The 12,249-nt window shown below is 37.4% G+C and overlaps 1 protein-coding gene across 1 annotated transcript in view; it reads right to left on the minus strand.

Moving 5' to 3' along the window:
- Positions 1-6,356: 6,356 nt before the first annotated feature.
- The window catches only part of ZEB1 (zinc finger E-box binding homeobox 1), a 120,176-nt gene continuing 114,283 nt past the window's right edge, over positions 6,357-12,249 (minus strand). Inside the window, 3 exon segments of the mRNA XM_030971684.1 lie at positions 6,357-8,447; positions 8,449-8,839; positions 10,871-11,051. Coding sequence (XP_030827544.1) covers positions 8,285-8,447; positions 8,449-8,839; positions 10,871-11,051 — 735 coding nt within the window. The 3' untranslated portion in view covers positions 6,357-8,284.

Consider the following 12,249-nt stretch of genomic DNA (forward strand, 5'->3'; position numbering starts at 1 on the left):
GGTAGCAGAGGAGCAGAAGATGGACTTGAACAGCAGTTTTGAAATACAGTTTAAAAAACAAGGAACACAAATGGTCTTAGACCCATAGATGGTTCTTGTGACAAAATACGTGCATCATTTTTTTCATCAAATTTTTCAGCTATTTTCAACTAGTTTTATATGCAGTGAGGTGAACAGATTCAGATTTCAGTGAATTAAATGTATTTCCACTATCAGAGAGTAAACAATGCAGTAATGTAAATGGTGAAGCAAACTAGACTAAATAAGAAGCTACAGTAAAGTAGAAACTAAGTTTCTCTTTAATGTTGAAAAATCAGAACACTTTAGCAGCAAGGGTGAAAAAGCAGATCCTACAATGGTTTTACTGACCTAAGTAACCATGAGGTGAGCAATTTCTGTAAAGAAGGATGGAACAATTTGTATTTTTAAACATACATGCAATTTGCTGCACTGAGGTGTTTTTTTCTCTCCACTCCTCTCCCCTGAGGATTGCAGGCAGAGCCTCTGCTGGGGAGCCAAAACACATATCAATAACAGGTGACCTTCACCAAAAACCTACCAGGAACAAGATGATGTATTGGGCCAGCAGGAGCTATAGAGAATCAGCAAATCTTTTATTCTTTCCCCTCTGTGAGAGCCACCGGCAGAACCTGAGCTCCTTCCAGACTGACAGATCCTCACACTCCATGTACAGCAACAATCCCCGTGTCAGCCTGTGCAGGGAGCAACAAGACCCAAACCCCTCCGGGTTCTGGGAACATTTCTGGAAGTAAATGCTGGTGGCAACAAACCACCTAGCCAAAAGTCTCACCAGCCCTTTTTTTTTTTGGCATCTGTTGACCCCACATATGACACTTTGTGTACAAAGTCTGAGACTGTTGGTTGAAGAATTGGCCTCTGACCACAGAGTAAGAGGATAAGTTTGTCAAGTGGTGTAGCTGCTAATGGCTGAGCTCCAGTGGGCTGCTGAAAATCACAGAAATGTTCTGTTTGCCACTGTCCTTCAGAACAAGCTGCATGCCAAAGTGAGACAGAAGGCTTTCCCATGTTAGAGTCCTCAGTTCTGTTCCCAACCTTGTCTGAAGAATTCCATTCAAGTTACGTTACCATTCATCAATTATTTCATATAATATGGGTTTTTTTCTCCTAAGACAGGAAAACTCGCCTTATAATCACAGTTGGAAAAGATACAGAAGTGGTGATAACACTCATCACAAATGTAAATGGTAGAATTCCTTGTTTCTTGTTTATAGAGTGCCTCTCCCTAAGCTTCAGGACACAACAGATTGTATGAGAGACTAGAATGCCAATAACAAGCCAGATTTAAAAGTAGGATTTTAAAGACAATACCATTTTTTGGGGAACACAAGTCACTACTCTCAAGAATTTGTAATTTACAGGTTGAAGGGCAGCTTTTCTCTGGGCTTGAGCAATGTAAGCCAGCAGCTCCTCCAAAGCATGACTGCTGGCTCGTGCCTGAGGCATTCCTTGGAGCTCTCTAAATTGGGGAAGAAAAGCTGACTTGAGGTCAGCTTAGCCAGTTTGCCTTGATGGAAGCCCCTCTTATCTATGCAACCAGAGCTGAGATCATTTGCCCTGGTCACCCTTTAACTGCGGCCACTGCAAACACTGCCTGGCCAGCAGGGCAGCAGCTCACAAAACAGTGCAGCTGGCAGGACAACCGACTCCAATTCCCTGAAGGGTCAAACCTTCCTCCCCCTCACTCCAACAGAGGAGTTGTGCCTTTTCTGATCACAAGGACTCAGAGTCTGTACAAGTCTTAGCTCAGCTCCTGGTTTGGAGAGGACCAGTGAGAGTGTTATGCTCAGTCAGGGCAAAAGAAGTTGAGAACTACTGTCCCCAGAGATGTTGTCCCATTATTGGATTCACTTGGTTTGAGAAGGGGGTATGATTCCAAGTACCATTTTCGAGTATAGAAACTTGCAAACCTGTTGGGAACCCATGGGTTTTTTTCAGGATTTCATATTATTTTCCAATTAACTTATCTCTTGAACAATTTGGTTGAGCAGATTTTATTTTTGCACACCAAAAGAGCAAAATGCTCCCTCTATATCTTTGCAGTAGCTTACCTGTAATTAAAAATGTAGAAAATTTCACAGAATTCAAGAGAGCTGATGATATCCATGCAGAATTTGGCTAAAGAGAGAGCTGTTGAAGGGCAAGAGATGGGAATAGGACCCAGTCATCTTGTGTGCTTTAAGGCTGCTCTTTCTTTGGGCCCAAAGCTAAAAGTGAGCAGAATTTCCAAGTAGAAGAACAGAAGCTCAGCAGGAATGACACAAAGTTAGTCTAGGCATGTTTCAGGCTTTTTTTGCATTTAATAATTTATCCCCTTTATTCCTGAATGAACACAGAATGTAAATCTTGTGATCATTACACAAACCCTAGTTTACACAACGATGAGCAAAACCCAAGGACAGTCCCCAATACAGCAATGTCAAAATCTAAAAGCAGAATCAGAGGACTTGAGGCTCACTAGAAAACCAAAGGAAAGACCAAAATGGCATTCTCAAATATGTATTCTAAAGATTACTTGCCACTGTTCTCATAATTTTTAAAGATCTTTTGGGGGATCTGCCAGTGTAGAGGTAAGGCCTTAGAGAACTTTATCTAATTTTAGGTTAATACTACAAGACTTTCATATTTGGCAAGCTACTAGGACAAGCTCTGCCAGAAAAGTGCTCCTTTCATCAGCACATTTCATGTTTAGTCCAAACAATAGGTTTATTTTTAATCAGTTTTTTAAAAAGCAGATTACTTTTTGTGAAGCAGTGAATATATAACAATATATTGTTCCTCCTAGAGACAACATATATACAATGCATAGATAGGCATGATATACACAAATAAGATGACTGTGTGACAGATTAGTAACCAGAGGCCATGAAAGAGCAGAGGGATAAAACAAAAGTAGTAAATATTTGGTCACTTTTGAGAGTTAATTTGGTCATCACATTCTTCTGTGGGTTTTTTTTTTGGTGATAATCAGATTGTGCAAATATCATTATAACAACTGTTCAAGAAAAATATGAACAATAAATGACAAAGCACAGTCTTGAAAGATACTCTAATATTGAACTTCCGAGATGAAATTTAGAGATTATTGTAGCAACAATTAAACAAGCTATTCTGCCAAGGAAAGATAAAAAAGTGCTTTTTAAAGCACCAGACTGTGAACTGCAAAACATACATCAAAACCTCTGTCCAAGCAGAGACTTGTGTGCAGACTCACACCTTGGTAGTAAATAAATTAGAAAGAACCCACTTTGAAGAAGTGCTCAGCACAATGAGGATTAAGCTCTTTTCTCTCTCCTCCTCCATCACCTATCTTCACTACAGCCTCCAGGACCAAAATGGACTTTGCTCATCCTCACATCATTACCTTTACCTCTAATGGTCTTCTGTACCCTAAGAATTATTTTCATTTCTCTGCTATAGACTTCTATGTTGGTTTGGAGTGTCATGTCCTGATCTTTCATTGCTTTGATGATAAAAGCCCCAGTGTAGCATTTTGCTGTGGCAAAACCTGAGCTTTTAGTAGTGTCATATTTTCTATCTTGGAAATAGCTTTGCTTTCAAATTGCCACTCAGTCTGGTGGCCACCGCCATCCCAGGTACACTTTGCCAGCACAAACATGAGCAAAGTGCTGCTTGTACAGACTTTGGGTTTACCAGCAATAATTGCATTAGAATAATTTCACTCAAGAGTGTGAGTACAACACTTGTTGGCAGCTGAAGCAATTTTTACTGAGTCTGAACAACAGTGCCTTTTAGGGTAAATATGTTATGTTCTGGGTTGATATGCCATAGTGCATTATTCTACTAAAATTTAAGGTATTTACTGAAGCACAGTGCAACTCCAAGATTACCCAAAGTAACAAAACTTTTTCATTTATTTTCCTAGCATCCAATAATCTATTTGGAATTCAACACAATATGTTAAAAAAACTTTCAAGCTCATCATACAGCATTGCTGAATATTGCTGTGCTATTGATTACACACATGGACAGGCCGCTCCAGAAAAGCAGCAACTAGACAGCCATGTGGCTATGGAGAATTGGGAATGCCTCCAAAATCACCACTGCAACGCCATATGAGTATTACTGAAAGAGAAGGAGCAGTTACTCTTTCTCAATGTATCTTCCATGTATTCTCTGTTTTCTCTCCCTGAAGTTTTCTCTGTAGGTTTAAGTCCCTCTTTCTTTTCCTATTAGCTCAGGACCTCCTAAGAGTATTTCCCATCCCAGGGCCAAACTTAGTATTTACTTCTGCAACAATGTTCCTATAGTTATTCTGTAACATTTTCCCTTTTCTCATATTATTTGACAAAAGAGGACATACAACTGTCACAATTTAGCAACTACAACTGATTTTGAGGTGGTGGTTCATTGTATTCTGGCGATAGGTCAGCAGCAGAAATAAAACCAGCGCCCCAGGCACAGCAGGGCTGTCCCATGCTGAATTCCAAGGACACTTTTCTTTCTGCCAGCCTGCTCCCTGAGTGCTGTACCAAGATGAGGATGCCTGGTGAGCCTGAGGAAGAAGCAGGCACAGACATCAGCTTGGGCACACAGGGCAGCTGATGGACTTTTCATCTTGTGACTGAAGAACAGGTCACAGCACAGTGGAGTTTCATTAAAACTACACAGCTCATGTTCACTGCTCTTTCCCAACTTTCATTTATCTCTAAAAGATGGAACCAAAGGCTTTATACTTTTGCTTTACCCTCCTTTTTTTCATATGGGAAACTTACTGTCCTTGAAACTGCTTTGCCATTAATTTGGAGAGAAGTCACAAAATCACAAAACCCACATGGCCGCAGCTGGGCTGCTGCTGCTCCCCTGGGGCTTGGACTCAGTCACAGCTGCCCAGGCACCTCCACACACACTGAGCTTCCTCACTGCTGGAATCTCACTGCTGGGGCTGGGAATAGCTTCTGCATCCTCTAAGAACCTCTGGCTTCCACATGAGTTTGCTCAACTAAATGAATACACACCACAGTTTCTGTGTTTTTCAAACAGGCAACAGATGATATTACAAAGTCACAAACACCAAAGACATCACTGAGCTTAACAGATGTAAAACTCAATGCACCAATCAATTCTGAAGATAAAAATGTTAATAACATAGTGTAAGTAATGAATATAAATTTTCTCTCCCTAAAACAATGACATTTCCTGAGTAAAAGTTGCTTGGACTTTACTTTCTATCCCAATTACTGGCCTTCTACATTCAGCTGTCACTTACATGAGAAACCTTAGGTTTACCAAAGTTCTCTGTTCTACTACTAAAGACAACAAAATTTTCCAATTTCAACAAATGTCTCACTGGGTTTATTACTACAAACATCTTGGAATATGAAAAATATGAAAATCTTAAAATAGTTTCAAGAAAGTGTGTTTCATTACCTAAAAGAGAGCAGAGACAGTTCTACCTGGGAGAAATTCTGAACCACTTGATTAATTCTGTTATGATAATAATTACAAGACAATAGTATTAATGCAACATAAATGGTTGGTTTCTTCAAAACAGCTTTCACATATCTAGCAATGATGCTATGAAGGTAGAAGCTTACTTGAAAGTGCAGTATTTATATACTGTACAGCAAGATGCACAGGAAGTAAAATGATTACTATATGGGACATATGCTCTGTATGTATTAATACTGAGATAATAAGATTGAGAAATATCCAAAACTTAGGTATGTGAATATAAAGTAACTTACATGATGTTTGTGAACCCCCCGCCCCCACATTAACAACTGAAATTCCATTTTAGGGATCATTAAAAAACAGAACTTTGCTTAAAGAACAGTCTGTAAACTTTGCTTGAACGGCAAAACATTGTAACCATGCATATATATTAAAATTTTCAAACCTTTATACTTACATTACTGAAATTATATACCTGCAATGTTGGCATTGTATCTTTGTGAAGTTCAACAGCAATAGATACATCAGCCTTTCCATGGACAACTAACTTATTGCTAAGTCAAGAAAACAGTTGTAGACTTATTTCATTTAAAAGCAGCCTTATTGAAAAATAGCATTGAACAGTACATTAGATAGGTACAGCAAAATAAAAAGACCCAAAAGAACAACCCACATGGTTAATTTTGAAAACTCAGTTGTTCTCCCAACACTGGTAAATCAATGCACTAATGTAGCAATCCCTGTGCCTGCACACAGTTCAAATCCTTCTTCCACTTCCATGCTCCTTATGTACCACTGAAACCCAGGACTGTCACTGAAGCAGGAGCTGTGTCTCAGTAACTTCTCATAGAAATAATTTAATGCACTTTCTACATTACCAGAATAATGACAGTAAGTCAGACTTGTTGACGCATTTTATTGTGAGATGGGGAGTCTGGTAAAAAACTAGAAAATGACCATGATGTAAGAAGGAACTTAAAAATGAAGTTTCAGATTTGTAACATACATACATGAATACAGGAACAAATTGGCACAAAAATGTTAAACATTGTTCCCAACACTGTTTTATAAGATTATTCTAATTTGGCTTACTAAGGAAATGAGAGTTTTATGGTTAGACTAATCTCTTAATAAAACTGCAGAGCATCATGCTATTAGTCACACAGTGAATTTCAAAATTTAAGAGCTTTATATTAAAAACTGGGTAAAGGTAAAATGAATTGATTGCAATTGTAAAATTAATACATTCCCATTTTAATTCTTCTGTTCTACAGTCCAAGGCAAGTATAAATGTTAACATAACACTGTTAAATCAAATCTCAATGCAAGAGAACCGATTGCATCTCTACTTTAAATCTTATCAACTTTCCAAATTTTCATACTAAAATATATTATTGTATTAATACAAACTACAGTATTATACACTACACTGTGTAATAAATAAAGAAATATAAAAATAAGACACATAAATATAAAAGTTTTCTAAAACTAAAAAGGTACATATGTCAGTAAGAAGGGTATTAATACTGCCAGGTTTGAAGACATACAGTACAAAATGTTGCACAGATCTATAAACTAAAAGAAATAAAATAATACTGATAGGTAAAAATCAGCTAACATTGTTAATAAATGGGGTCCATAATAACTAACATTTGAAAATACTTATGAGCCAGATAACATGTCATGTATGTGTCTGAAATTAAAGTAAACCAATAAAGCAATAAAGCAGATTAGAAAATTTCCCTTGTAATTATTGTAGAGAAATTCTGCAAGTCAGGTATTAACCCAAAATACCACCAAATAATTAAATAATGAAATATACCAGTGTTCTTACTTCTCTGATGGCTGAGTGTTTTTTCCCCATGAATAGTTTAGAAGTTTGATACAAATCAACAAATGCTAGTTATTGTAGGCCACACATTGGATAAAGGCTGCTTAGAGCCTTTGTAATACTGCTAAATGGCACTTACAGCACATAGGTCTTGCATAAGGCCAAAGGAGATACAAAGCTTCATATCATATCCTTCATATTGTTACTACATACTCAAAACACAATTACAAACACTGTTTTTGACAACTTTCCTGTCCTTACCAGTATTAACACTGTTAGTCCCTGCAATCAGAACTCAACGACAATCTTCTCAACTACATTTTTAACCACATGAGTAAGAAACTTCAGTTCTTCTATCATCTTCTTCCTTAAGGCTAACAATACACTTTAAATGATAATATGCTCTACTACAACATCTAATGTCATAAACTGCTACCTTCTAGGTTGAATTTACAAAGGTAGCCAAGCACTGTTTGCAACTGCATTACACGTCTCTGCAAAAGGGAATTTTGTAGTGCAGAAGTTCTCACATTGTAAAACATAAGAAAATACTGAAGCGGATTTAGGAAATGTTTTACCATAAAAAAAAATTCATATAAATCTCTCCCAGTTGTACAGTTTAAAAATTAATCAACTTAAGAATGAAAATTAATACTGATAAAACAAACAATGCCAGATGCTTGTCTAATAATCAGGTTTCCTACAACCTGGTAAATCTTTGCTTCCAGAGTCACTGTATTTTTCTAATCTGCTTCATGTTATAAACTTGTTCCTAACTTTGAAAACTGTGTGAAAAATTACTAAGTTTGAGGTTCAGGCACACCTGGATTTCTTTTTTTTTTCTTTTCATTTTTTTTTATATATATATTTTTTTACACAGTAGTGAACAGAAATCACAGTATGCAGGCTACTGCGTTTCCATGAAAAGCATGTATAATATAGAAGGAACTTCATTACCAATTTTTTTTTTCCTTATAGAAAAAACCTAGCATGTAAGCTTTATTCATTATTTTCTTCTGATACCTGCCCATTATTTTGTATAACTTCTGGTTCTGCATTGCTTGCTTGATTTACAACTTCATCATTCTTGTCACCTTCAATTTTCCCTTCTTCCTCTTCTACTGCCGCTACTTCTTCCACATGCCCTTCTTCTTGTGGTTCCCTTACATTCTTTTTCTTCCTGAAGTCCCTCTATGTCTTTTTCTTCCTCCTCCTCTTCCTCTTTTTCACTGAATTCCTCCTCCTCCCTGGTTAGGCTCTCCCTCTCATCCGAGTCGATCTGCGAGGGGGACTCCCTGGGCACGGCGTGCTCGCTGCTCAGCGCCTCGGGGCCCAGCTCCTCGGGCTCGGCGCTGTCGCGCTCCTCGGGCTCCCTTTTGCAGTAGGAGTAGCGATGGTTCATGTGCTGAGAGTAAGAGCCCGAGTGGGAAAACCTCTTTCCACACTTGTCACATTGGTAGGGCTTTTCCCCAGAATGCAGTCGCATGTGTTCGATCAAATGGTGTTTGTGTTTAAATGCTTTCGTACAGATTCCACACTCGTGAGGTCTTTTACCTGTAAAATAAAGCAAAAACAGTTGGGCATCTTGTAGCTGAAGTTTTAAAAATGTACACTGCTGTTTTCATTGTAAAATGCTGCTGGTGAACATATTAGCATCAATTAAATTTCATATAACAAGATGTTCATTATCAGCCTGAGTTTCTCTCCTGAGCCCAAAGGATGAAGGTGCAAGGGTACATTGTCACAATCACTACAGTAATTTCTAAGTTTTTCAGGAAAACTCATCATCTCATAAAGAGATTCTCATATATAACTTTTAGCACCAAAAAAGTGCAAATATAAATTAGAAAATGAGAAAATTTTCTTGCATAAACTATTTTCATTTGAAACAATTTTAACTTTTCTATATTGATGGTATTTTAAGTAAGTTTTTATGCTGGTTTTGGTGTACTAAGTCCTTCCACTATACAGGTAAAAGGAAAGTCATTCTAAAATCTAGGCTGAATGCTTTATCTACAAAACTTGCTGACTATGCCTGCATTGACATGAAAAAAATCTGTTTCAGTTTCTGCTGTTTTCCAGCTACTTGTTTTTAGAGTCTCTTCAAAATGTATCAGGAGCCTAGCAGTGTTATTTTGATTGTAACATTTAAAGATGTTACACAAAATGACTTTGCAGTCTTAACTCAGACATAAAAGACAAAGACAGCAAGACATCAGGTTTGTGGTCACACTACACAGATGACCAGCACAATGATGTCATCTCATGCCAAACAAGCAACAAGGCAGATGTTGGTCTCTCTTGCCAAGAAACAAGTGATAGGACAAGAGGAAATGGCCTCAAGTTGTGCCAGGGGAGGTTTAGATTGGAACTTAGGAAAAGTTTCTTCACCAAAAGGGTTGTGAAGCACTGGCTGCCCAGGCAAATGGCTGAGTCGCCATCCCCAGAGGTATTTAAAAGACAAGCAGATGTGGCACATCTGGGACAGGGTTTACCAGTGGACTTGGCAGTGCTGGGTTAATGGTTGGAGTCAATGATCTTAAAGGTCTTTTCCACCCTAAATGAATCTATGACTTTGAATGTTACATTCAAGTTAAAACTGGTAGGGGAAGAAGGATTCTGTTAGGAAAAGGAGGAGTTAAAAGAGTCTCAGGACAGGATAGGTATGAAATAAGATACCCTTAATGAATACAACTTGAGAAAATTGATCAAGACAAAAAGGATTTTTTATGCTTTTAATTTTATATGTGAGATAACATTAAAATGTTAATATGCAGAAATATAATTAATATAACAATTCAGCTACTCTGTATGAAGAGCAGCATGAAGGGAGTAGCCAGAAGTTCTAGAGAGTTATTTTATGGATGTGGGGAAAGAGAAGATAACAGAGCCAGCAAGAAAGGAATCTATAATACAAAACCCAATATATATTTGGCACCTAATCAATAAAAAAAAAGAATTCTTACTTTAAGACATCACAGAAGAAATAAGACAGCAGAGGTATTACAAAAATCCTAAAGATACCAGAACTGGAGCCAAAAGGAACAACTATGAGAAATTAAAAATAAAAATCAAAGCCTAAAGGGTGTTCATTAGCAGTTAGATTGTATGTCTAACGAATAGCTGAAGCTGTTAACTTCAGGGCATTATAAATGTAGCTGAGTTGGAAAATCCTTCATGCCAGATATGCACACTGTTTTCCATGCACAGTATCAAATACATATACGATCCTTTTTTTCACAGCTTTTCTTTTTAATTTTTTTCAAAATTTATAACGAGGCAAGGTAAATTAGAAGTAATATATCCTCAGTTATGGGCCACAGCTCACAGATGATTATCCACAAGCCAGATGCAAAATCTCCCCTTTTTCTATTTACGGTTTAGGTCTAACAAATTTAAAGAAAGACAGAATTGTTGTTCTGTCAAACAAATATACAAAACCAGGGGTTTCTAAAGAAAGCTTAGCACAGGCAGTAAGGACTGCTACACTTCCCTACACTGCCTGAGAACTGGATTCCAGCTGAGATTATCAGTTACACATTACCAAAGAAATAACAATCAGAAAAGTCTTTTCCTAGTACATACCTGTGTGTTCATACTTATGTCTCAATAATGAGCTGCTCTTCTGGAATATTTTGTCACACAAATCACACGCATACATCCCATTTTCTGTCTTTCTCATTTTTTTCTTTGGGGGTGTTGAATCAGAATCATTTTGATCTTCTAAATTGGATATTCCTTCTGAGCTAGTGTCTTGCCTTTCATCCTTCAGAAAAATTACAAAAATAAGTTAACTCCAATAAAAGAAATCACCCACATGAACTGAAGCTTCTATTCCCATTCAATTCCATAAATAGCCAAACAAAATTGTTTAGACTTCCACAGTCAAAAAAAATCCTTTACTCCATTGTTCTGCTTTGAAGTCCCTGCCACCATCCAGATACAGATTTCCTCACTGGGACTGGTTTTAATCACATCCAAATATGACTGTTGGCCAGGTCTAAGCTATGCTGGCACACCGTACTTTAGGGCCCATAAAATAAATGCAATATTACAGACTTGTAAAGCACTTCAGTAAGTGGGAAGAGCAAATTTGCCACCTAAGTGCATTTTTCAGCTAATGCTGGTCACCTACCTTTTGCTGCCTCAGAGATTTTATGAAGTTAAAAGACTGTTTTGCTGAAGTTTTCACAAAAAAGCTATTTAAATTACCATTCAAATTTGCATATTTGACTATCCTCTTCCTCATGAAACTACCACAAATACTATTTAACCCAAAATTTAGGGGACTTCAAGTACTGTCATTAGTAAATATTTTCAAAAATAGAACTGTTGTGTATTTCTAAGCATTTTAAGTGCTAAAGCTTCCCTGTAAAAGCACAGTATTTTCTACTGATATCAGCAGCATGTACATATTAGCCTCAAACTTTTAATATAAGCAGCCTTCAAGGCTCCTCAGTCTCTGGCAACACAGAAGCCTGAATAAAATGCTAGACCACCAATTTCTAAGATTTAAGTAGAAACACTCAGCCACTTTTCTCTTCTGCCCTGTCCCTACCTTAATGTTCACAGGTGATTCTCAGGAGAATTGATCCCAATTAGATCCCATCTGGATGTACCCAGGGAGGAACAAGCCAGGGTACAGGAATGGCAGATGAAGATAAATATCTCCCTGACTTTCAATTGAGAATATATCTGCATTTTGTTTAAAGTGACATTACAGTGTAGGATGAATTCAGCTACTCTGCAAACCAAGGAAGTAGAGCAGCACAAAAGGAGTAACCAAAAGTTCCAAAGAGTTTATTTTCTGAATATGGGGAAAGAGGAGATGCAGAGCCAGCAAAAGACAAAAGCCATGTTTTTATTTTGCTTTTTGATCAGGAGCATTAGATGGTCTTTAGAATAGTAAGCACTAATGTCCTAGAAGATTAAATATGGAGAATAACTGAGTTGTCCACGGACAA

The sequence above is a fragment of the Camarhynchus parvulus genome, chromosome 2 (genome assembly GCF_901933205.1).
Source record: "Camarhynchus parvulus chromosome 2, STF_HiC, whole genome shotgun sequence".
Lineage (NCBI taxonomy): Eukaryota > Metazoa > Chordata > Aves > Passeriformes > Thraupidae > Camarhynchus > Camarhynchus parvulus.